Source organism: Lonchura striata, chromosome 3 (assembly GCF_046129695.1).
Source record: "Lonchura striata isolate bLonStr1 chromosome 3, bLonStr1.mat, whole genome shotgun sequence".
Classification (NCBI taxonomy): Eukaryota; Metazoa; Chordata; class Aves; order Passeriformes; family Estrildidae; genus Lonchura; species Lonchura striata.
Window position 1 is genome coordinate 49,065,218 of NC_134605.1, and position 27,966 is coordinate 49,093,183.

Below are 27,966 nucleotides of genomic sequence, written 5' to 3' on the forward strand. Positions count from 1 at the left end.
CGTAGTTTGCCTGCTGGCCGGTGATAACCAGTTGTGAAATGCTGTCGACTCCATCGAAGACAGAGAGACCTGGACAAGTGAGGGGACCGGGCCATCACCACTTGTAGGAAGTTTGCCCAAGACCACTGCTGGGTTCTGTACCTGGGACAGAGCAACCCTGGACGGACTGGGAAACAGGCTGGACAGCAGCAGTGCAGGAAGGGACATGGAGGCCTTAGTCGATGGAACTTGACTACGAGTCAGCTCTGCCCTGGCAGCCTAGAGAAATTTTTAAGCTAGATGATGCAACTCTTTATTTTCTTTTTAATTTCAGATTGAGGCAATTAACTAACTCCTGCTATGAAGCCCATCATTACCAAAGTGAATGCTGTTCTACCAAGGTCAGATTAAATTAGCATTAGTCTGCTGGTTTTGAATTCAGCAGATAGTTGTAGTGAATGATGAAAAATCCTTAATAAAATAGAATATACTTTGCTTATTCTTATTCAAGATTTTTCAAATATAAAAACCAATGAAAATATATTTGTCAAATTGCAGAGGGCATGAGCGGATTAAAAATAGGAGGAAAAATAGGCAGAGGTTGCTACATCTAGAGGCTTGTTTTAGACAATTTCAGATCTTTATTTATATTGAGATGACAGGCAGCCAGATACACACTCATAAATTTTAAAGGGCAGAATTCTTCCACAGCTTGGCATTTCCTTTGGCGTTATGTCCAAGAGCATCCATTTTAAACAAGGTACTTTGGGACACTTCTCACTTGAGAGCCAAGTAAACATTTCAATTTTATTTATCTCTTTATAAACTGAACAGCTGGTCTTCTCTTCATACAGTTATGCTATCAAATATTGATTCAGGCAAACAGATGAAAATAGGAGAGAAAGAGATGAGTTTAAACATCTGGCTACACCTCTTCAGTACCAGCACAGTGTTGCTCACCTCAAACCCTTGCTGGATGCTGATGCAAACTTGTAGATGGGAGACAGGATTCAGTTTGTGACACAGAATGCAGATAAAAACACAATGGAAATTACAGACTTTCTATCCCTCTGAATCTCTTTTACTTTCCTATACTTACTGGACAGACAAAATACTATGGTAAAGTAACTATGAAAGATACGTATAAATGTAAGAGGCACTTATGATAGTTTTCATAGTAGGAAATCTTCCTTTTTGATCCCAATGCAGATGACCAACGAGTTTTGCAGCATCCCAGCAAATAAAACTTCCATAATACACTTAGGTGAATGACAACATAAAAGTAACTGAAGTTTGAGTACCTGGGTCTGTAAACATTTTGGGGTGGTAGAGGAGGAAGAACAGAAATCAGAAAAGAAATCAGAAAAGCATATTTAAGTACAGAGCCTTTAATTCTTTGCTCTGTTAAATGACAGTTACTACATAGGAAGTTCAGAATGGACCTGACCTTTACCTTAAAATCCTACATTAAATTTATTTGCTAAGAGTGATGGCATTAAAAGCAGGTATCTAGGTGTTTTGTGAAGGAAAAAAGAGATCCCAAGTTTAACATCCATCAAGTTACATCTTTTTATTTATGCAAGAAGTTCATTTAGAATTCCATAACCTAACAGCAATGACAAGGACAGCTTGTTTGGAAAGAGAAATTAATCTGAATTTCAAACCAGATAGTTTTCTAACTGGCAAAGAATCTGTAAGGTCACATCAGCTGTTTCACTGCCCTAATGTCTTGAGCCATGAAGTATATCTGACAGACACTCCCTGCAGGGAAGAAATTGTTAGGGTAGAAGCAGCCTGACAGAAAATGCACAGGACAACAAAACAAGTATTGGGAACCCATTGAGATGTCACTAAATAAATACTAAGGACGTACTGATTAGCAATGGATGGATGACCTTCTGGTCATCATTCTTCTAAGGTACCATTGAAAACACCAGCTTATTTGTTTTCCCCTGAAAGCATCACAGCAACAGCTACAGCACATACAAGTCACTTGCAGGAATGCAGCCTTTTAATCTTAAGTATTTTGTACTTTTTTACAGCAACGCATAGTAGTTGGAGAGAATAGAAAAAGTGTAACTGAACAGAAACACTATGAAAAGCCCTCAAGGGTCTTGGAACTCATACTTAAGTCTCCTCTGATTTTACAGAGGGCACAAGGACTTAAGAACAAGAGTAAAAGCTTTTGCCTCAAGAGAAGTGTGGGACTGGGGCAAAGCAGAATGTCTAGAATAACTGATGAGTATGCTAAAGACACTCATTCATCTCAGAGATGCCAAGTGACAGGATTAGAATCAATGTGAGAATTTAAATACAAGAAATTTCTCTTAAAAACAAAATTTTATTTTTAAGTACTGTGAAGGTGGTCAAACACTGAACAGGTTTTCCAACAAGACTGTGGAGCTTTTTTCAAACCACGAGCAACCTGCTGAAAGTCTAAGCACAGGTGTAAGACTACACAATCCTTCAAGACCACTTTCAACCTTATCTATTCTGTGGTTCTGAGAAGTTTTCCACGAAAAAAACAGGTTAAGGTCAAAATCAGCTAGAGGCTTCTGTAAAAAGAGATGCTTCATTTTCATGCATGAGGGTGCAACAGTCACAAGATGAAAGGATTTTGGTGTTGCATTTTTGAGACTTTTTCCCCATGTCTTTTTATCAACTGATAGGAAAATCTAGTTTCTGAAATGAATGCTCTTAACAGATAAAGAAACCCCACTACCCTTTAACTTCCAATACTCTCTTTTATCTGTTTGTTAAGTGAAAGAGCAGGTGGAAGAGATGTAAGAAAAGTACAGGTCAGTGGGAAATAGTGAACAGAGGATGACAGCAGTGCACTGGCATTTCATTAAGAGCAGGCAGTGAATATCAGGAAAAGAGTGAAGGGTGATCAAAAAAAGAACAATTGTGAATGATGAACAGTAATGCCTGAGAAAATGAAAACACTGCAGTATGTGATAAAGCCTGGGAGGAGCAGTCTGTGCACTGAGTCAGGAACAGTCACTGAGGTGACATAGGCCAGGGAACTGAATTTGAGCAAAACCATCCTCAAATAGATGGACTGAAACTATACAGGCAGCTTTAGTCTGTTAAGTCTTTAACATGAGGCCAGGGAGTAAAATGGATTATGAGAGTTTTTTTTGGGTAAACTGATAGAATAAGACAAAGTAGGGGGAAAAAACCACAGCCAGATGCATAATAGAAAATTGTTTTTGCCAAAGCACAGGGCTACAATGCCATTTCAAAAATACCTTATGGTAATATGTCTCATCTGATTTTGTCAGGGACATGGTTTTTCCAACATTCCAGCCTCTCTTGAATTTGACACAGTGTCAGAAAGGTGGGGTTCATCAGAATCCTATGTTACTATTTCCACTTACCTTTTTTATTTTCAAGTTCTTTATTTGCTAGAGCACCGTTCCATCACATTGTCATGCTATAATCTCATTTTGGAGAAACACAGACCCAAAACATTCTGTTAAATTTCAAGCAGTTGTTCAAGTCCAATTTAAATACAGCAATACCATCAAGTCTGCTCAGGGCACCTATTTAGGTAAAAGTGTGAACTGAGGATCACCTCAACTTGGATCATCTCTTCAGTCTAATTAACACTCTAACCCCTGTTTCTATAGGGATATAACAGTATGCCCCAAGAGCAGGCAGCAGAGGAAAATCAAAGTGCCTCAGAGAATCATGCAGAGCCATTGGCTTTCTTTTGTAAATTTACATTCGATGATACAGGAGTATCTTTCTACATCAAAAGGAAAGGCTTTCTGGGTTTGATAGAGTGTGAAAACCCTATCTGAAATCTGGAATTAAATAAGACAACTGATTCTCTAAACTATTGGAACTGTTACAAAATTTAGATATGGACAGAGGAAGTAGTATTACCTCTTTAGAAAATTCTATATATTTGGCTAAAATGATACAATGAAATTGTGGCAGTAGCCTGAGGGACAGAAGGGCATTTGTTTTTAAATTGAGAATACACAATCTTAATGTAGTGTAAACTACAGGACTGCACAACCTATTAAATCTCTTAGTACACTGTTTTACTTATTTTCATTTTTACATTCTTTTTATAATTAAGAATGTAAGATTTTTGCAGGAGATTAAAAAAGTTATGTCGTCTTGTTCTAAGTAAAGGCACACTGTTAATCACAGCAAAGCCCTTTTAACAGTAATTCACTTCAGTGTGTTTTAAGTGTGGTTGCAGTTGCATATGCAGACTAAAAGCAAAAAGCAGACTAGTTGAAAAATGCAAAACATAAGATTGCTGGATAAATATGTTTTAATAGAAACATGATTAACATTCTTAATGAAAAGTTAGAAACAAGGTATCTTACATCTAATTGATGTAAGATGTCTTGTAACTTGTTTTAACCAAATAAAAATATATTGTCTTCTCTAAATAGCAAAAAAAAATCTATAACAGTCTGTAACTTCTGAAACTCAAAAATTACACAAATTGTTGTCATACTTATGCCATCATCCATATACTAAGTGCCATCCCATCCATTTCAGCTACAAGTTATCTGATCTAATTGTGCTTAAAACAATAACCCAATAAAATGAAATGGCATCCTGGAAGACATTCTGATGGAAAATTCTTGCTCCTTAAACTATAAAATACAAGAAAGCAGTGATTTTGGGGATCTTGTGGCAAAGGGCCATCAAAAACAACAATTCTTTAAGTTTCAAGCAAAGTAGTTTTCCTGTGTGGTGGGTTGACCCTGGCTGGATAGCAGGTGCTAAACCATGACACAACCAAAGCCACTCTATCACTCCCCTCTCAGCTGTATGGAAGAATGGAAATATAACAAAAGGCTTTTGGGTTGAGGTAAGAATAGGCAGTGATAACTCACAAGTACTCTCATGGGTAAACAGACTAGACTGAGGTAAATTAGTTTACTACAAATCAAATCGGATTAGGATAATCAGAAATAAAAACTAAATCTTAAAAACACTTCTCCCAACTCCTCCCTTCTTGAGCTTGACTTTACCCACAATTTTCTCTACCTCTTCCACCCAGTGGTGCAGGGGTATGGGAAATGGGCGTTTGCAGCCAGTTCATCACATACTGGTCTCTGTTGCTCCATCCTTCTCAAGGGAGGACTCCACATTTCTCCTGCTCTAGCATGGGGCCCTTCCCATGGGACACAATCCTCCAGAAACTTCTCCAATGTGAGTTCTTCCCCTGGGCTCCATTAACTGCTCCACAGTAGGTTCCTTCCATAAGGTTTTTGGGTTAATTAGGATAGGGCTTCATGACTAGTTTACATAACTTATACACTTCTCCATGAACTGCAGTTCCATTTCCCTCTACCAGGGAGACACTACCATTTCCTTCCTCAGGCCAGTCTTTTCTTACAGTTGTCTTGCTCTGACTGGATCAGCTTTCCCAATCCACCTACTCAAGTCTTAAATACCACAATGTTCCCTCTCCACAGAGGGATAGTGAGAATACAGTTTGTAGCACAAAGCAAGACTACCATTCTATTAAAAGTGCCAATTCTTTTCCTCAGACAAGTGATAGAAGATTTAAAAAAAAGACTACATCCTGCAGGTAGTTTTATACTATTGGCCTCAATAATGACAACCTGTATCAAAACCAGTACATTCCACCAATTTTAGAGTTCTGTGCTTTCTACATTCATGCAGAGGTTTAGAAGAAGCTATGAACAAAATAAGGAAACTGCTTAAATATAGCAGCAGTAACTTTTCAAGCAAAAGTTTAGACATTCTTGAAAATAACCTGCATAGGATTACATTGTCAGTGACAGGACCCAGATGAGATTCATGCATTCAGGCAGTCACAAAACTTGAGTTTGGTCTCCATTCTGCTGTTGAAAAAAAAATAAATCAGCTAGTGAAACTGCACATGGAGGTAAAATTGGCATTTACATTTGTGCAGCTTTAATTAAAGTTGAAAAAAAGACAGTGGAGATTAAACATCAAAAGTGAGTTTACAGTCAAAATGGAGTTGTTCAAGTGATTGAATAGGACAATTGTGATAGTTTCAACTCTCAAGGAAAGTCAGGCATTGAAACAACTTTCCCAGGGCCATACAGTCTCCATGGTTTGAGGCCAAGTTCAGACCACATGAACATCTAAGCATGGTGCTATGACCTTGCTTGGAGAAAAACACTGGCTTAGAAGACATCCTAAGATCCCTTTCATCTGAATTATCTTACGATCCTAAGCTTAATAAACCCAGTTTTAGTTTAGGTCAAGCCTTACTGTGGTAATTTTAAATAATTCTTTAACATAGCACATACTAGAAGATAAAGTCATTTTCAAATGTCAGCAAAAGCATTTGCGTATAGGGTACAAAATATTTGAGTATTCATGTTCTCAAAAGCACACACCAACACACAAAAGATGCCCAAATATATTTATTTAACTCTTAAAAAGTATGTTACTCTTTAGAAAAAAAGACAGCCTAATAAATCTCAATACAGATTAAAGTATATCAAATCCTGCATATACCTAATTCTGATGTTTACCTAAACATCAGCACCATCAAACCCAGCAAGGTAAGACTTCAGAAGTCAACAGCGATGAGGTACCAGGACAGAAGAAATCCTAAGATAAGAGGAGCTTCAAAGCCTTTGAGCCAATCAGAACCAGAGTTCCAGAATACATTCAAGAACCATCTCTAATCCTTTTGAACTTCATTTGCTGCCAATAATACATGAGTGTTACAACAAAGAAACATAAGTATCTCACTATACAGTTACAAACTAGTATTAGTTCAAAGCAGTCAAAAGAGTTCTAAAACTGACAAAGACAGAGCTTGGGGCAGAAAGGTTGACAGACTAGCATGAACCAAGAAAGCTATTTCCCTCAAGACCTCTCTCCTTGCTCATGGTATTTGGAACCATCTCTAGACAGAAAAAAAAAGAAGCAAGTTCATCATCATAGGACAGTAAAATATTTACCTTTCATACTCTTGGTAAAGTTTTCAGTGTTAGTGCATGAAAAAGTTACTAGATGTTTATTTCTGGATGTGCATAGGGGTGAGGTTACCATAACTATGTGCCAGCAGTAAAACAGTATTCATTAATGTGTTTCATATGTAAAGTATTAGCTGAAAATATTCAGCCTTAAATTTCTGGAGATGCATTTTTATTAGTATCTCCATAACCATGTCTTTCCCCTGTTAAACACAGTAACAACCATCTTGCTTTTACTCAGTGGTGAAAGACATCTACTCCATTCATTCTTAGTGATCACACTAGGAAAGATACCGCCCATCTTTCATGGGTCTCTTCAAGATTTCTGGGACGTCTTGATCCAGGAGAACTAGAAAGGAGACAGATCCTCACAGTGGAGATAATAAATAGAGACAATTGTGCTGGTGAGAAGGCTCAAGTGGGACATAAATGGTGACAAAGGAAAAGTTTACTTTAAAGCTGAAAGAGTCTATTCACCTAAAAGTGAGTCCTATTTGGAATGCAGCATATGTCCTAGAAGCAAACTAGACACTGAATGTTGTCTCTGTTCCTTTTAGGAGTGTAAACACTACCTTATGTTCTCAAGTAACAAGACACTAATCAGAATTAGATGCAGACACTCGAGCAAGTGGAATAACTCACAAGATACTCAGTTTTATGCTAAACAAGAATATGTAAACACCCAAACAAGTCACCAATTCAGAGAGTACCAGACACCCCATATGGATTGTCACAACGCAGCACCATAGCAGCATTTGGATTTAAAGCGAAGTCCTGCTGCTCATCCCATCACATCTACTGAACGGTGGTAGCATTAGCAGCACTGTGATTTACTCTCTGCTTTCAATGGGTCTAGGTCCAGTTTTGGTTTCCCCACATCATTCTCTTCATTAGGAAAGGTTTTGTAATTGGCAAGGATGTTTTCCACCAAGAATCGAGCAGCTTCATCTATGTTGATGTTGTCCTAAAAATGTTGAAAGCAAGGAAGTCAGTGATCTTTTTGAAACAGTCACACATTCCTATTAACAGTCACACTTTCCTAAAGCTATCCAAAAAGAAAATAATTCTTCAGTCTCATCAGCAGAACACAGTTTAAATGCAAGAAGTCATTACTCGCATTTTTTTTTTCAAGTTAGCAGAAAGGTTGGAGACAAAATTATTAATCTGTATTACAAGCTGAAATCTGATTCTAATCTAATAGGCAGTCAGGGGAATGAATGTCACCTGCATTTGAAAGACTGACAAATGCCTAAATGCATTTCTGCATCAGGAAAGATCCTAGGCAATTACATCATCTGCTGTATCATCCTACCTTTTGGAGTCTTTTTCTGTTTCTGATGGAATTTGGATGCACTTATTTTAAGTAAGAGGATCTTCTCCATGATCCTCAAAATCATAACTATTTCCAAGGGCCTCATGTAGCTACTCTATATATTCTTGTGCATACTTTGAGAATTCCCTTCCCATACACCCTAAATAATGTAAGTTTGCAGGACACTTAGAGATGTACTTTGCCACAATATCCCAGTTTTTGAGGGTCCAACCTGTCCTAGTGCCAAGGAGTTTCTGGCCACAGGTTTGACCTGGCTGGGCCATCTGGTAGCACAGGGCTGCCATGGTTGGAATTGCTCATCTTCGCTTCCAAAGGAAATATCAACCCAATATATTACTGATGACTGAAGATCCAATTGTCCCTTCCAACGGAAGGGCAAAAGCAGATTAATAGGATATACAAGTGGGCAGGACTTAAAGCCATAAACTGTTTTGGTATGCTTAGAAAACAACAGTTGTCCTAAATTTTTGCTATTTCAACTACAATGCAGAGTTCTAAACAAGTCAATTAATACCCAAGCTAGAACTTATTGCCTGGAATTTTCTCTGCAGCAAGAACCTTGTTTTACATTGTCCTGTCTTAAATACTACCTAAAATGCACCTTGTCACTAGAATTTCCCATTAGATTTTTTCCCAATATTACTGGCATTTATTTTTAAGCCATAATGCTGTTTATACATAGCCGTAATACAGGCAGGTAAAGGTTTGGGGAAGACTTTTACCAAAGCAGACTCTTGGTATTCTTTTTGATTATAAAGAGCCTTAAAAAGAGTTTTTAGTAACAGATGGGTGAGTTTGGAAATATCTTTTCAAATGCAAACAAACTGTTAGCTAATTTAACTAATTCCTTTGCCTGTGTATCCTTCTCTTAAAGTAAACAAAGAGCAACTTATTACTTTTGCTTCTTATCGTTTTCTTAGAGATTCTTTGCCTTTTAAGAATTGCCTAAACATCATTGTTTAACACTTCAGCAGCAGCTCAAGGAAGTAGGCAAGACAAGGGAAAAGTGGGATCTGGAGGCTTATCTTACTTTATAAAGGATTTACCAGCCAGACCTGTAATCTGGTCTGTCAGCCACACTGTCTTCATCTAGAGGAGTCCTTCATTTTAAGAATAAGTTGGGCTTTAAAGAACTATTTGGTTTCACTTCCAGCTAAGCTGCTGCCAGTTTAATCTGTGCAATGATAAAATGCCTGTAGAATAAAACTATACCATACATGAAATTACTCAAAGTTAACTGAACAGAGCAGCTGCCTTTCTTAAATTACTATACCAGATTTTTTCTCCCGTTCAGTCTTGACATTGCCTGATAAAATAGAAAAGTGCTTTAGCACCACTGTGGGTAGGCAGTAATGAGTAAGCAAATAGCTTCGTCACTTGAAATCTTGCTGTTTCCTACATAAAACAGTGATAACATAAAATGCAATTTAAAAACCCACACCTAAAGATGACCTGTATATTTTTGGGGAGCTTGATCAGCATTTAGTAGTATTAACATCTAAAGAACGACTGATCCTCATGCATGCAAGATGAAAAAGCTTATCAAACTCTGATAATCAAGGTTTCCAGATCGTTTCAATCCACTGTGAATCTGAGATCATTTTTAATCTAAACCAAATATGCCTCATCTTCTTCAGGAATGAAGCTAGCCTGCACATCACTTGAAATTTTGCTACCACAAATCTGACTACTACTTCCTATACCTGATAGACCTATTTCCTACATGATTATATTCATCCTTCTTATGCCAATATTCAAGAGACTAAAAATATTTTTCTATTAAGCTCACCTTGGCAGAGGTTTCAAACCATCCAACAAAGCCACCTTCTCTGCAGAACTGGTCCATTTGAGAGGGATTCTGGCTGCCATCTTTCTTCTGGTCACACTTGTTTGCAAGGAGAACAGCAGGGATGGGGCTGCCATTGGGAAGTAGTACTTTACTGTCCAAATCATGCTTCCATTTTGAAACAGCTTCAAAAGTGGAACCTCTTGTGACATCAAAGACCACAAAAGCACCAACTGCCTCTTTGTAGTATACTCTGGTCATATTTCCAAAGCGCTCCTGGCCTGAAAGAGAGGACAGTCACAGTAGATTTATATTGAAGCATAAACTGTATTCAGTGTAAATGGATTAGTGTACCAGCTTAACCCATACAAGTTTGGCATTTGGGTCTGGCACCTAGAGCATAAAACACTGCCTCCTCTATCTCATATAAGTTCATTATAACAGCTATTATGTATACTATACATATGACAAATCAGATGCTTAAAGTAGTTTGCAGTTCCAACTACCACTTGGATTTTTTCTTAAAAAGAGCTCAACTTATATACTGATATAGTCAACTTATTTATTGAGTAGAGTTCTTTGAGAAGTAATGCCTAAAAACACTACCAGCACAGCCATACACAAATCATTATTTCATCAAAGAATATTAAGGCTTGTATCTTAATCTAGTTGCTTCAGCTTGAGACTTAAACTCCGCTGTTTGCTGAACAGTGAGCAACAAGGGGTTTTGCAAGCTTCAAGGCTTCAAAGCATCTTCTGAAGAAGTCAACTATATTACAGATTTTTTCCTTAGGGACAAGTTCAAAAGAAGCTGCTAGCTTAACAGTTCTGGCTAAATCTGTTAACTTTGACTTAATTTTTTCAAGTCTAAGATTTACTCTGGATTAATTTTCAACTATAGAAGTTCTACAGCAATCCCAGGATATAAAACAAGAACTGTTAAGAGTACAATTATTCACAGCAAAAATCCAGGAAAAAAATCAATTGCCCATAAGCAGCAAAAAATCAAAGCCTTTTCTTATTAAGTACAACTACTTTAGCCAGAATACTTGAAATATAGAGTGTGCCAGTTCACTTTTTCTTCTGTTTGAAAAGTCAGACATCATGGTATGTTTACATTTGTGCACGTCTAGCAGTATCAAGTCCTTGCACATTGTTTGGAAAGCCTGGGCTACTAAAATAGCTTCCTGCTTTGTTTGGCAGTCTTCACTGGGAAAAGCAGTCCCTGAACTCTATGATTTAGTTTTACAGTGTATCATCACTTGAGCTTTTATCTTTCTGTGCATATGAGTTTTAAGAAGATAAAGGAAGAGCTGTATTTGGAAATCTAGTTGTCCTCTGTTTATAAACATTCAAGTCCACCTTTAATTAGCAAGGACAAAAATACAAGGAGAATTGGGTGTGTTATCACCTTCTCATAAAGAAACCAACATTCAATCCACCATTCAATCTCTTGCCAATGAAGTTGACAAGAGATCCCGCTCAGCAGTGTGCTTTTCCAGCTCACTTGCCTCATTTTAATGTCAGTAATTCATAGTATGATTAGCTCATTCCCTACAGACAGTTACAGAAAAGGTTGCCTAAGCAGCTGCTAGAATGGTCTGAAAACAGCAGCCACATTAAAGATCAAAAAAACTATAAAAAAGCTGCTTTATTTCTGTCCATTCATTTTAAATTATAATGCTGCAGAAAACAGCATTACTACCCAGCATATACTTCAGAACAGAGATTACACTTTACAGAGATTTTTTTCCCACTACTGGCTTATCATCCTGTATAAGAACAAACAGGATCCAAAAAGAAAGCTCTTATCTCCATACTCCAAACTCAAGTTTAGAAGCAGCATTTATGCCATGGACTTTAACGACATGCAACAAGTCAGGCACCAAGCCTGCATCTCTGTGACTATGCCTCTGGAAAAGTCATACTGCTAATACAATTCTCCTAAACAGAGTACACAAGTAATCCACATTGTCTCCCTAGGCTGGACTTCTATGCCTAAAAGAGATTTTTAGAATAGCCTTACTATAAACCATACCACTGACCACTGTTTCCACTACGCAAATACCATTAGGGAAGTTAGATCAGAAGGCTTTTACTACTAATGCATGTCAGTAATGTCACATTTAAAGAAGCTTTACTCTTAGAATGTAGGGATTTCGAGTTTGGGAGTTTTGGTTAAGTTTTTTAATGGAGTTCTACACAGTCAAATTTAGTTACCTTAAGCCAGTCACTGCATAGGGCACCACACAAGTTTTGAAAGCTCCTTCTCAGCTTCCCCATTTGTTTAGCTGGCAGTTTCACCACCAGTTCCTGCCACATGGGAACACCTTGGACTATGCTAAAGCACTGACTCCAGTATACAATACAGGGAGATATCCCTTCACACTAAAGGACAGCCCCATAAAACAAACAGCGTAATCTCAAGGTCTACAATGCCCTGTACTAACCTCAGTCTTCTACAGAAAGAGTTCTTCAATTCAGCCCTGAAATGGTCCAGAATTGAACACCACTTGCTGTTATTTACATGAGACTGAACATGAATCGGAAGCAGCAGGGGAAATAGTCCCAGTAGTCCTCACTATTCAGTGGCTGGAGACTGGAAGGCTTCCAAGTTTTACTTTAAGGCTGTTTTTCTAAACACTTGATGAACATTTACATAAGAAAAATAAGTTGTATTGATTAGTTGTAGGAAGGGTTGCTAGATTGTTACCAGAAGGAGTAGACAGAGCATGATCACTATATATGAAAACTAAGTTACTTAGGAATTGCAGAAAAGGTCATCTGAACAGTTACCACTTCTCAGATAGCTGTGCATGCTGTACATGAACAAGGCTGCAATCACTGAGCACAGTGAAGGACATTATCATTAACTGAATCCCTTCTTGCCTATTGCTCTCCCATCCAAAAAAAAGCTATAAATACAAAAACAGTTGACAAGGTGGCCATACGAGCCTCCTATAGCAGTCCTGTTAGGAATGGAAGCCAGCATGGAACTGTATATTGCTTGGTATTCTATAGCAGCCACAGTACAAACCATGGGCTTTGGCTGTCCACAACAATCATTTAACTCTTATTTCCAGCAACTCTTATCTCTCTTGCAGTATGAGTTTTAGACTTAAAAAAAAAACATCAATACATATTCTTTCATAGTTTTCATTTGGGTGAAAGTAGAAAACTGACATGCCTATTACTATTAGCACGAAAACTTCTATTTTTACTTACTAGTTTAAGGCTTTATATTAGGAAGATTTGCTATCTCTTACCCTTAAACACACACATGCTCAACAGCATTGGATCCTTAGAGATCAATGCCTTTTAATATGTCAAATACCACTCAATACGAGTGCTTCCTGTTTCTAGAGTAACCCAAACCAGAGTCTTACAGAGCTGTTTTCACCTCTAGAATTCACATCCACTAACAACAAACCTGACCTGAATACTACCTTACAACTGCTCTTTCATTCTGTCTGGAGCCTAGTGAAGATGGATATACTGTATTTCAGACAACGACAGAAGCAATAAAATATGGCCTACCCAGGAGGTAAGAGTATTGTTTGCTAAACAGTATACAGCATGAGGCAGGAAAATAATTCAGTTTAAACTGAGTGGACTTCCTTTACAATCATGTCATTTCTGACAAAGCACATGCTGACTTTCTTGTTTAGGACACAGAGCATTCTAGACAACCTTTTGAAAATTTAACAGAAATTTCAGACAGTTTTTGCAAGCGTTTTTCTGCTTGCAAAAAAAAAAAAAAAAAAACCAACAAAAAAAAAAAACCAGACCAAACCCACAAACCCTCATGCAGAAAAATCAAACTAGAATATACTAAGCCTCCAAATTCTCAAGGCTGAACAAATTTCTCTTTATGCTTAAAACTAAATGTCTCAACTTCTGCCATGCACAGTTCAGAGATTCGTAATGCCCCATCCTCTGTCCAGCAAGATATTTGCTATAGTCATTTCTCCATATGTGACAATAGTGTTGAGCAGTACAGAAAATGGATCATATCCACAGAGAAGAAAAAGGTTAAAAATGATCAGATTAAACTAGACTTAAAATCCCCAGTGTGTATAATCTTAGAAAGAAGAGATCAGGAAGATAACTAATTGCTTAATACAGCAGTGTAGAAAGGACATCACAAGATTTATCATTCTGGTAGGTCCAGCAACTAGGCATAAATCTGATGGTACCACTTAAGTATAGTTTGTTTTTTTAGCAGTTCAGGTGTAAGTGAGGAGCTAAGATACAGGACAGTCACAGGGATCAGAAGTTTAATTTGGAGGTATGGAAGTGACTTAATGTAATGCAAAGTTCTGCATGCTCTAACCAGTTTTCATATTGAAATGACTCAGCACCTATTGCCACCATATTTTCCAGTAATTGCAACAGCCTTAATTTGCACAATGACATGCATCAGGAACTAATCCACTTCCCTACAGCAGCACCACAGGAATAGAGTTGAGTTTAAAACCGCACTAGAACTTGGGAGCTATTCTCACTCCCCAGCTTACATTGTAATGGAGGTGGAAAAGCAAGTTAAAAACTACATGAAATAAATTACAGGCTGTAATTTAAGGCTTAGCACTAGAAGCTTTATATTTGTCCTCTACTTCAAAATATAAGTTATCATTGTAACCTTGCCTTGAAGTACATTTTAAAGAGTTTCTACAGTAGTCTTTCCCAGTGTAAGGGAGAAGCACTAGTGTCCTGTTTATTACAGCAGTATGACTTACCATTGTAGCAGTCCTTGCATATATTTAGCAAAAAAGATACCCTACACTCGTATTATTTCAACTTGTCACCCCTCATACAAGATGAGAATTGGGACTAGAAAAACAATTTGAATGTACAAATGACTGCAGGATAGTCACAGTGAGTTTATAAAGCTTCCTTCCCCCAGACCACTTATTATATTAATGAGTTAATAGGCAGTTTATATCAACTAACAAGAACTTAGAGTAAAAGAGCCCATCTAGAAGAAGTTTCCCCAGCTATTCTTTTTGGCTATGAAGGTAAATGTTGGTTTATCCCTGTCAATACCAACAGCATAGCAAGAGTTCCCCTACCTTGTAAAAATCTAAGCTTTACCTTATCTGAAGCCACACAAAAGATAATTGTGTTAGTTGCACTTAAAACCTTAATAGCTCATCAAGAACAGTGAGACAACTGGACAAAGTTCTTCCAAGTTTTTCTTTCAGATGAGATTAACAATTCTGGAGTCCTCCAGAAGCTGTGTCATTAATGAGGAAGACATAGATGACTAAGGGTTATAAATGTTTGACAATCACAAAAATGAACAAGTAGTTTTTTCATTAAAGCCATGTTAGTTCAAGCCATCTTTAACAGGATAATCAGCTTAATGGGTATCCAGAGCTCAATATGATTTTTATGAGTTTGGCAGTTCTACGTTAAAAACCTTAACCTGCAGATATATAGTCTAGACTGCAGTCACCCAGAAGTCAGTGTACAACTAGCTGAAGAGTTTTGCTCCCAGGCTGTTTACTATTAACTAGAAGACCATGACAATGAAACTAGGCAGCTTTTTCCTGGACCAAATAATAGAGTTGCCAGAAGTCTGAAGAATATAAAAAAGCCCTCAGTTTATTAATAGAGTCAAAGATCTCTCATCAATTTTGTCCTTCAGAACACTGAAGATGAGAATTCAAATAGTTGAAAAGGCAGTTAAAATTCAACAGAAAGAAGGAATAAGTCACACAGGAAAAGTTTAACCTATAAAACCAACACAAAAAACTATCCATCAATAACTGCAGTAGTAGACAAGATGACCAACAGATTTAGTGAACCAAATTCATTTAGCTCAAAATGCATAGAAGCAGCTTCCTGCTAGTGATCACAGGCATCATGTAATGCTTAGTAAGCTTTAGTGACCAATTGTAATAAACCATTTTTTTAGTCTGGAAATACTTTAAAATCTCCTTGCACTGTGAGAAGCCTTCTTATAACAACTACTTACCATGACCATTAATAGTCACTCATACCAAAATGCAAGGACAGTCAGACTAACTCTGACTGCCAACACTATGGCTCTTAGGTTCTTGCTATCAACTACTCTGACTTTACTGACCAGCATGCAGGCACAGTTCCAGCCTTCAAACTTCAGTGCCAAACTCTACAACTAATTTGATTGAATCAATTTCCAGGACCATGAGACACTTGTGCTTTTATTCAATGTAGATGGTAAAAAAGACCAACTGAACAACAAGTGCAAGTTTTTTTTTCAGGAGCACCTGAGTGACAATTCCATATTTACAATTCCAATTCTCAGTGAAGTTACTGTAGTTCAGTGTGATAGATTTAAGCTAAATCCCCACCTAAAATGGCTGGGAACATAGTTCAAGCCTCTAATTGACTTAGAACTACTGTCACTTTCAAAACTCACCTGGGCCCTTCAAGAGCCACAAACAGGAAAAGACCACACTTTGGATGCCAGCTGGATGTTTGGCACAATACAGCAAATATCCAGAACTGCCCCGAGAATGAATCTCCCAGCTCTCCAGACATCTAATGTACATTTTAGCATTACTAGGGTCAGGTGTGACTGAAGTTCCTTTTTAGAGAGATATATAAACATGTAACTGGCAAGTTACCACTGCTGACAGCTATCCCCCATCTCCCCAAACCACCACATCTTATTCCAGAACTGTATTACCTAATTAGACTGGATCTGTTACTCCGCAAGAAGTAGGTTAACCAAGCCATTATCAATATTACAGCTCACATTCAAGTGTGTCTACCTGTTTTTTCCCCCACAGATAGTAGCCATAGATTAAGAGTAGACAGGCTCCAAGACTGTTAATACCAGATGGCTCCCCACTCCCCAGTCTTATTTATTTAAGCTGTAAGTGTAAAGTTGCCATATATTAAAACCACGGAGGTGTTGAACTATGCATTTATTTAATGACAGACAAATTTGCAGATGACATCAAGCTAAATGGTGCAGCTGACACATCTGAAGGATGGGATGCCATCCAGAAGGACCTGCACAAACTTGAGAAGTGGGCACATGGGGATCTCGTGAGGTCCAAGACCAAGCACAAGGTGCTGCAGCTGGGTTGGGATCCCAGCACAGGCTGGAGAATGAACAGAATGAGAGCACCTGGGCCAAGAAGGACTAATGGGTGCTGGTAGAGAGGCTGGACATGACCCAGCAATGTGCACCTGCAGCCCAGAAGAATCACTAGTATCCTGGGCTACATCCAAAGCAGCATGGTCAGCAAGGCAAGGGAGGTTCACTCTGCCCCTCTGCTCTGCCTTTGTGAGACTCCAAATGGAGTGTGCTATCCAGCTCTGGGATCCCCAGTGTAAGGACATGGACCTGCTGGAGTGAGTCCAGAGGCAGGCCATGAAGATTATCAGAGCGCTGGAGCACCTCTCCTATGAAGGCAGGCTGAGAGAGTTGGGATTGTTCAGCCTGAAGAAAAGGCTTCAGGGTGACCTGAGGCCTTCCAGTACCTAAAGGGAGAGAAAGACAGAGAGAGGCTATTTACAAGAGCATGTACTGTCAGGACAAAGGGAAATGGTTTTAAACTAAGAGTAGGTTTAGGTAAGATATTAGGAAGAAATTCTTCACTATAATGGTGGTGAGGCACCAGAACAGGTTGCCCAAAGAAGCTCTGGATGCCCCATCCCTGGAAATGTTTAAAGGCCAGGTTGGGTGGGGCTCTGAAAACCTATGGTCTAGAGTCCCATGGCAGCAGAGTTGGAGCTGGATGATCTTTAAGGTTCCTTACAGCCCAAGCCATTCTGTGATTCTATGATATTAGCAGCTCTAGCAGATATTAGAAACCTCTAAGTGTTAAAAAACATCCAGCTTGACATCTATTTTCCACCACTATGAAAAAGTGGTATTTGTGGTTCTGGTGATAAACACAGACAGGCTAGGAAGTGAAAATTACTAGAATATTATATCTTCCTGTATGAGACTAAAAATAGCTTCACTGACTATAGTACTTAGAGTTTCTAACAGACAAAAGCAGCCTCAGACAATTATAACTGCTAGTGAGCTTTCTTACTAAGGGTGGTATAGGTAAGTTAACTGACCACTGGATGGACCTCTTCCAAACACTAACCCTTTCCCAAATGCTTCAGAACAGTCTTCAGGGCAAAAGACAGTTAATCCCCGTTCAACTGACTCACACTTTATTCTGAGACCACCTTTCACCCCCTGTTTATATCTATATTAGAAAGCTGCAGGGTGCAGTTGAAGCAGTTCTGTTGAACAATGCAGTGCCAGAGGTATGGCATTGACAATATACTGTACAGACAGAGTATGGAGACTCTGTAGCCATTGAAAAGTTACTAACAAATATCAGCCTAAGTGCAGCAGTATTTTGATTATTTAGATCATATCACAACGTATTTTCACATGTTTAAAGAAGTCACTATTTCATTCTGAAATGTTAGGAGGAGTTTGCTTTAAAGTTCCATTTCCCAACCCAGCCAGTTTCTAACCTAATAATTTGTTAACTACATGAAACTTCAAAATCAATGACTAGTCCTTCCATTCACTATTTGCCATCATTAAACACAGGACAGTCTGTTCACTACCTCTGAAACACCAAGAGCACAGAGATGGCAAGTTCTGAAAGTAGACACCAGATTTCCACCAGGAGCTATGATTACTTCTACCAACCTAATAGAAAAGGCATACCATTCTTCCCACAAATACAAAAAAAATTCACTCAGATAATTGCACAGCCCTCACTGGGAATTTTACAGCAAGACAAACTTTTTATTGCTGCCTGTAGTCTTGGGCTAATCTAATTACTTAATTGTCCAAACTGATTTCAACAGCTTACTGGTCTGTCTTTAAGGAGAGCCAACAACTGGCTTAAGAGTTCAATGAGTTTTGTCCAACATTGTGTGTGTGTTTTATGCAGCAGTATGACAAGTCATGTTTGTGTAAGAATCCACCTATTTTTCTTTTTTTTGCATCTTTGCTAAACAGCAAGTGAGAGACAAAGTCCCTGTTTAAGCATTAGATTTCAATCTCCAGAAAATCAGAGTGCAACCAAGCTAAACAATCTCTAACTAGCTGTCAAATGCAGCATGTATAGAACAATTCCCCTGCATTAGTATTCAAAGGAGTTGACATAGTCCAATTAGTGCCAGCAACAGCATGAATTGGTACTTCCACCTTGCTTTAACAAGACTTACCCAAACAAGTAAGTCTTAAATAGCCAGAGTTAAGCTATTTTGTACCTGCCACCCTCTGATCCATATCCTTTGGTGTGCTGCCCTACAGCCAGAACTGCACTGTGTACTTCACAGTGATGCTGCATGGTACTACAGCATTTCACAGCACACAGTAGAACAATTCTGAAGTCAGTTTGTCTCCAGAACAACTTTATCATGAGACTGAAAAAATGTTAATCTCTAAAACGGTCAATGTGTCATGGCACATTGTGTGTGACTGGAATTTTGTATCAAATTGCTGCCACTTTGCTCCACCCCAGCACTCTTCACCTGGGAGCATTTAAAGAATAGATTCCCATAAGCTGTTTGCAGTAACAATCAGAGACTACCTCTCAACCTATTATTTGAAAAGCTGCTAAAATCCATACAATAAGGAATATTTGTTTTCATTACCTGCTAATGCAGAAGTCACTGCTACTGAGAGTTTGCCAGCCTTCCCTAGACAGTTAAGACATTTATTTCTAAGCAAGCTCTATAAAGCCCTGAAATCCCTCCATTTCTCAAAGCATAATCACACTCCATTTATCCTCTTTTTGTGTCTCCATAGCCAGAAGAGATCTTTGAATATTGACCATTGTACCACAGTAGCTCGTGAAACATTCTGTGCTTTGTTGTCACTACTTACTGCTGGTCATGCTAGCTTTAACATCTGCAGGAATTTCACAAGAGATATTCCTATATTTACATGCAAAAATATAACTAGACATTCCCTTCCTGCAAATCACTTCTTTCTAACATGGCATATCACACTTCTGAACCTCTGAAGCAAGTATTTGGAGGGAACCATTTACAGCAGACTACAACAGCAAAGCAATGGTTAACACTAGAATTCATTGGAGGGTATGTCTGACAGCTGTGAGACTGAATCCAGTGATTTCACTCACCACTGAGAGGAAGAATCTAATTTTTACAGCATGCTAATACCTCTTCTGGAACAAGTCAGCTAATATTATTTTCTTTGCTTTATGTCCTAAGTTGAGAATTACCCCTTTATAGCACTTGCCAACTCAAATTGTACTTGTGGATATGCACTTTGGTAACACCCTGTTCCTAATGTGCACCTAAAGGAAACCAAGGTGGTAAGAGGCAAGGTGGAGATGTAAATAAGGTTAAGCACCAAGATTCAAGCTGCAAGGAGAGCTGATAAAGCTAGATTTACATTCATGTGAATGCCATACATCAAGAGAAAAGTGTATATTCTATATTGTCTGTCCCAGTTTGTCTTTGAAGGGCAATGTGCTTGACTTGTCAAACCAGCTTAATTTCTGCCTACCTGAGTCAGTATTATATGAAGAGCAGGAATTTAATACTTGCCTTCAGAAAAGTGGGTGACCCATGTATGATTATTGCTTCTGTAAGGCTTTCCCATTCTACAAACTAATCTGAAAATTAGTTCTGTTGAGCTCTATTTTTTATTTTTCTATTTTGAACTATTTTTCCTCCTGTCTACTGTATTGCACATAAGAATTTAGGTATTGTTTGCCTTTAAGTTAGATTTCCCCTGTCTATTTGATGTATACCCATTCAGCCATCCTTTATTCTCTATATTAGAGTACTAGGAAAAAGTTTTTATTGTCATCTTGTAGGAAGCACAAAACTGCTGAGCAACAGCTTTGTGACATGTTTAAAAAATAAGGCTGAAGCACCATCTATTCCATACTGAACAGATGCTCAAGCATGAAGTGCATTTCCATTGTTGACACAAATTAAAAGTACCTGTAAGAGAAATACACTGAACTTTATTTTAAGCCTGTACTAGACCGGGTCGTTGTTTAGGATCACATCTTTAACCCCTTAAACACAAAACACCTTGAAATGCCATATGAGGAAATTCTAAGCTCATTTCTAATACATTCAAAGAACATATGTCTCAATTCTCCCATTTAACTGACCAGTCCTGCCTTGCATAATCAAAATTACCATACTAGATTACCTTACAACACAAACATCAAGACAGTAGCATTTTCCATATGCTTATGGAATTCAATCAGCACAAGGGTGATAGGCTTAGTCCAAGATAACATATACAGGACTTTGAGGGGTTACATAACATAGTACTAAGCAAAATAATCTTTGCTACTATGAATGCTTTGGTACCCCACTGATAAGATGTGGAAATTTCTTCATTAGACCAACAATCATACCTCATACCTTGATAACATTTCATTAAAAGTGTATTTAAACTGGATTCCAAAAAAAGAAATCATGCAGAATCTGTTTGTATTCAGATACGTCTTGAGAGCTGGAAAAACACCAAAACCCCAAGTTTAACACATTCAGCACTTACTTGGATATATATATATAGCTGTAGAGTTCCAAGCACAACAAGTCATTCTGAAGTGAAAGCTCATAACCCCAATCTAGCTATTCCAGCAAAGTCATAAGAAAGGACACCCACACAAGATTTCCCACAGAGGCATGGTTTCCAGAAGGAAACAAAGTGCACCTTCAATTCTGTTTCTTGCCTCTCTGTTCAAAACCTGTGAGCAGGCCTTCTACTTCCCTTCCCCAAACTTTATCTGCTAGTTTTACATGTTTCCAGTAAGCACGATCCTTAAGTAAATTTCTTCTCATGAGATTCATATTTAAACATGTATTCACAGGAAGCAGTCAGAAATTAAGTCTTTCATATCTCCATGAGTCTGCTGACATAATCACATAGAAGATTCCCCAGCCCTGACTGAGAGCTTTCTGACCTGCCTCAGCTGTAAACAAAATGATAGCACTCCTTATCTCCACCTCAAGGTTGCTCCTGGAACCTCCATCACCATACCAATTAGGAAACAGCCTCAGAAAACTTACAAGTTTCTGAAAAAACTCTGAGCTTCAAGTTCTCATCCATTTCTGATATGGTTATTTATATGTACATCCTTCACTCATTAAGAATATTTATAGTGGTGAGAAGAAAAAACCCACATTTGAGGGCAGGTTATGTCTGGATCGTCTTGCCTCCACCTTATGCTCACTTGTAACAGGCACACAGCTAAGCAATTTTTTCATAGTTTCTTTGCAAGAGTTGCCATTTTAATCCCTTCAACATGCATTGTGGCTAAGGACATGTTGTTACAAGAACACCTTAACTACTTTTAGAGACTACTGCTTCCAAATTCTCCATACTTAGGAGAGACTTCTCTGCAAAGCAACTGAAGCACACATGCCTCTGGCACTGGTAGGGATAAGGAACAGCAAAAGTTTTCTGGTTGTTTTCCTATAGACTTTCAGTGATGTATTAGCATCACTTAACACTTGCTTCAGACCTTATTTAGAAAAATAAAATCAGTCCATAATTCAAGACACAAGTAAATGCCCCAGTAACAGAAGCAGCTCGGCAGCCTCTATGACATGCCAGCAGCACAAGCACAGACTAACTGGAATACAGAGCTGCTTGAAACTAGTTTTCACATACTATAACTGCCTGAATGCCTTTGAAAGTCAACCATATCCATGGTTTCCTGTACTCTGTCCCATTTCTCATGGCCTCCTGTAGATAAGCCTAAAAGTTATTTAGAAAGTTACCTTGCTCTTAACATCAACTCACAAATCTTAACACTCGCTTGTCTTCATACAAAAGAGTTATTTCAGCTCTTCCTTAACTTAGTACTTAACCAAAATACTTCATCTGATTTCTTCATCCTCTTGGGGACTTGTATATACTTATAACAAGCTACAGTTCAGTTCCTCTCAAGGAGACACGGCAAGATTTTAGTAACAAACTTACACGCACATGATGCTTATCATTAAACTCTTGAACGCCTGTAGAGCATGTTTACAGTACCAAAGTACAATGATTCCTCTTCTGTTTGGCCAACTTCATAGCCATACTCTGCCAGTTAGAGCATTATGTCAGTTTTACTAAATATTTATACTAAGAAATTCTAATAAAATCCTAGAGGCAAAATGCTATTACACCAATGTTAATCCAGAATTCCTCAAAAAAAGCTTTAAAATCAAATTCATCTACCAGTTGCCATTAGTGACATTCTTCATGAGAAGCAAAACTCAAGCCACAATCTATGATCTTTACCACTCCTGCTCTCCAGCAAACTGCACTTCATACAGGCTGATGTGAGTGACAGTGGTAGTCACCATGAGCACAAAAGCAGCAACTAACACAGTTGCTGGTTTTACTAGATTAGCTCAAAAGTTTCTATGATACTGAAAATCCTTTAAGCACTCATTCAATATTACCTGACAGCTTCATCAATATGCCATGCACACCATCAATATGCCATACACACCTCCTGAGCAAGCTGTGGTCAGTGCAGTGCTCACTAAAACAGCATACTCCTCAAGTAAGAATCTCTACTGTTTGGAAATAGACTGTAAAAACACTCCCCTATCATTAAGATTTCTTTGTTTTGCATCTCTTTACCACAATGACTCATTCTTACATTCTATTTATTTTATCATTTATGCCTTTTGATCAATGTTTTAACACTTTCAGAATTTATCCAGAAAGATAACTTTTCATTACTTCACACATCAAAATAATAAAAAAATAGCAAACCACAAAAGCCAGCCAAAAAAAAAAAAAAAAAAAAAAAAAAAGAATGATACCTAAGGGCAGGGCAGCTAAAGTTCCTGCATAAACACACATATAATCTGTTCACCTTCTTTCTGTATGCTGTAACCAAGGTGATTTGACAGTGACTGATCAGTCTTACTCTCAACCTTTTTCATTGCCTTTATTTAAGTTACAACCGGTGTCTAAAAACTAAAACACCTGACTATCTCTGAAATACAAACATCTAGGCACAACAGTAACCCTCCTCCCTCTTCCTTATTTTACATCCCTTCCCCTTTGATGCTTCTGCAAGAATTTGCATCACTTTTTGCCTCATAACAAGAAGGCTACTTTCAGCAGGAAAAATAAAAAGCATAAGCAGTGTAACACGGTCATGCTCTATTTGACAGAATTATCTAATCACAAAAAAAAACCAAAACCATCTCAGCTAGCACAAGAATTTGAAGTCATCCAGTAGCCTATTGCATTGCAATAAACAGCACAACATTCATCACTTTCCCTACAATCACATCAGAAGCCAGCATAGTATATGCATTATGATCTTTGGCTGATGCACAAGCTACAGGGTCAGTTCTTGTCATTGACTTAGGTACAAAACCTTAGTTTGCATCACCCAGCTCTTCAAAGAAAGCTTCTTATGATGAACTGTTACGTACAAGCTTTGATCTAGTGAAAATAACATCCCCTTCTATGCTTAAGGGTTAGACTTTAATTCAACAGCCTTTTTAAATGCATCAGAATACATTCAGAATGCCAGCACTACATTGCTTGCAGGGAAGTCACATGTAACATTACTTACCATAAGATTCAGATCTCTTCAAGAGATCTAAAGCCGTTTGTCTGCACACACCAGCAGGCAAAATTATCTATGAGCTGTTGAAAGCCAGTAGACAGCTGGACTGATGAGTTAAAAAGGAATGACTATCACATGCTCAGACACTGCTACACTTCAATAAAGTGCTTTAGAGAATGTTATCTATGATTATAGAAGCATCTTCAACCTGGTTCTTTAACTAATAGCTTCACTATAAATCTGTTAACATCCTCAGGTATTTAAAAATATTCCTAATTGTACGCATGAACAGCTGCAGAATACACTCCCAGGTTGAAGACTTGAGCAGCTTTAAGACCATCAAATACCCTTACTGATAATAAAACATTTTTTTATTTTACTAATTAACTCTCAGATGTCAAGTGCTATAGGAGCCCAAATTGTTGCTGGCTAAGCACAACCCAATCAAAGTTCATCAAGATTACTTCTCTTCTGGGTCTTTTTTTTTTCACTGGGCAAGACCCCCCCCCCCCCCCCAGCCCTTTGGAAACAGAATACTCTAAACTAGTAGATTAGATTAAGAGTTTGGAGTGCAAACTGCAGAACAGTTGTGTCTTCCTTTTTCATTTCTGCTAGGAAAAGACTAGTAAGGGGTTTCATAGAAAAGCCTTATAAAATAGGAAAAATATTTCAGTGACAGGAAAAATTTTAATTCTTAATCAATTTAATTCTTCAACCAATTTACCACAAGTTTACAGGGATTTATCAGCAGTTCTTAACTTAGTCTACAGCTAGCAGTGTCAAAAACACTCCAAGGGCAAAAATCAAGAGTGAAAAATATTGTCTTCTGGATCATTACATTAATGCATGGATGTATTAATAGAACTTCCCAAGATGTAAATAGGTTCTGTCCAAACTTTGTGACAAGTTAAAGCTAAGTTTCCACCTATCCTGTTGAAACAGATTGCATTGGCAAAGCACAGAGCCTACCCAAGTCTGAGCAATGAAGGGCTGAAAAGTCAAACACAAGGATGGCAGCCTGCCAAACCCCAGGATGCCAATAGCCTCCCCTCTTCAATCTTTGGAACCCCAGGCTGGCTAAATATACCCAGAGGATTGCAGTAGTTTGTGCTGATACTGTTGAGTCACAGAAAGTTAGAACTGATTCACAAAAGGAACAGATCAGAAGAGAAAGCTTGCCAACATCTTACTCACTCTTTGAAACAGCAATTAGAAAATATTTTCATTTGCCCTACAGGCCAGCAACAGAAAGATCCATGCTGTATTTCAGTATATGGCACTAAGAAGGCTTTTCAGTTTGAGGAGTCATATTTGAAGCGTTTTAGAGCAAGACCACCAGAAGCTGAGGTACAGCTGGTCTGTCACAGGGCTACAGCAGCCACATGTCACACTTCCTCATTTTTGAGCTTCCACTGATAAGCATAAAGTTTATGGAAACAATAACTATGGGGTTTTTTCCCTTGTGTCTTCCAGTAGTGTAAGTTTAAACTAGCATTTGAAATAAAGTCTGCTTTTTCAGATCCAAGGAGATAGGGTATAAGGAGAGTTGCAGGCTAACGCCTGCGTTGCACACACAACACTAGAAATGCAATACTAACCAAGGTGATTATAGAGCTGAGGGACAGACTTCTTATGAGACCATGGCAAAACAAGAGATTGTTCTGTGGCATTTGACACCAAAGCATAAGAAAATTTAACTGTGGTAAGGTATACAGCTGGAGTCTTGGGAACAAGAGATGCTGAAGAACAGGTTTGAAAGGAAAGGAATAATGCGTGGTTTGGACAAGTAGACAGGCCTTTTCTGCTTCCATGTGCCCTAAGTATGTGTCTAATACACAAACTTGTGATTTAAATATAAAACTAAGCATAACAGAAGTTCCATTCCCTCACTCAATGCAGCAGGGATGAAAACTACTTTTAAATTAACCAGGTGACTCCAGGCATGCAAAGTTTAAGCATTCTTCCTTTGAGGACAATTTTAGCTGTTTGAGTTACATTAAACCTGTAAGGCATGGTGCATTAGATGCATTACAGAGCCAGAACTCTGAATTAATTCCAGCAGCAGCCATAACCAAGGCCACCCACCACTCAAACAAGCAGGGCAGGAAGAGCAGTATGAGCAGGAACCCTGGATTCAGCAATGAGAGTAAAGCAGCTGCTCGAGGACTGCTGTAAAACCCTGGGCCAAGCAAAGAGCCGCACAAAGTCTGCTAACGGGAGAACACAAAGCCTGCAAAAAGTGAAAAATTTTACTCCCACATCAAGACCTCCCTCTACGTACCGCTCAAAGGTAAGAATGAGAGGTTGCTTATAACAGGGGTGAGACGAAAAACAAGAAGAGAAAGATTTCCCAGCCCAAACACGCTTTCTTCCCCAGAGGGAGTGCGCCAGGCCCCCGACAGCCGGGCTCCCAGCGCCGGCCGGGCGCACCCTGCCCGGAGCAGCCCGCCCGTCCCGTCCCGTACCTGCGATATCCCAGAGCTGCAGCCGCACCAGGGTCTTGCTGTCCCAGTTGATGACTTTGAGAGCGAAATCCACGCCGATGGTGGCCCGGTAGTGCTGGGAGAAGAGCTGGTGCACGTAGCGCTTGATAATGCTGGTTTTGCCCACGCCTAGCTCCCCGATCACCAGCACTTTGAACAGGTGCTCCCGGCACTCCGGCACGCCGCTGCCCGCTCCTTCCCCGCCGGCCATCCCTCCCTCCCTCCCGTGGAGTGCGGCGGAGAGGCCGGGCTGCCGGGGCCGCGGCTCTCCCGCTTCTAAACTTTCCCAGCCAACAACTTTCCTCCAACTTTCCCCAGCCGGCTCCCCGCAGGGCCGGCCCTCGCCGGGCGGGGAAAGACCGAGCGGGACGGCGGGCGGGAGGAGCGGGGAACCTCAGCCACCACCTGACTGCAGTCACAGGACGCGGAAACTCCGCGGGCTTATAGCGGCCGGCGGAGGGCGGCGGGAGGGGCGGGGAGAGGAACCGGCCCGCCCCGCCGCTCCGGGACACCGGGTGGAAAGTGGGAATAGGAATGGAAAAGGGAAAGGGCCAGGGCCAGGGCGGGGGGAGTCCCCCCGCAGCTGGGAGCGCCGGCTAGCGCGAGGTGGCGGCAGCGGGGACTGAGCGTCAGAAGAGGGCTCGGGTTGGGAAAGTGTGAACTCTGTCGGTGCCATTCTTTGGTACTTGGCTTCCAGCGGTGGTGGTGGCGGCAGAGAAGTTTTGTCCCGGTGAAGTCTCTGAAAGCGCCCGGGTTTTCTCCGCACCGTCCGGCCAAGAGAGGGACGAAGGGCCGTATCAGGATGAGTGGCGATGGGAGGCTGCCAGCGGCCCGTGCCCGTTCCGTCTCCATTCCCAGGGGCCAGCCTGGGGAGCTGTAGGTGCAGGGT

At 39.4% G+C, this 27,966-nt stretch overlaps 1 protein-coding gene across 1 annotated transcript; it reads right to left on the reverse strand.

The window, feature by feature from the left end:
- Positions 1–6,361: 6,361 nt before the first annotated feature.
- Positions 6,362–27,479, reverse strand: RAB32 (RAB32, member RAS oncogene family). The gene is made up of 3 exons (XM_021527018.2): positions 27,060–27,479; positions 10,058–10,335; positions 6,362–7,899 (listed from the first exon to the last, which is right to left on the reverse strand). The coding sequence occupies exons 1-3, from the start codon at positions 27,286–27,288 to the stop codon at positions 7,750–7,752; spliced, it is 657 nt and encodes a 218-aa protein (XP_021382693.1). The 5' UTR covers positions 27,289–27,479; the 3' UTR covers positions 6,362–7,749.
- Positions 27,480–27,966: the final 487 nt, after the last annotated feature.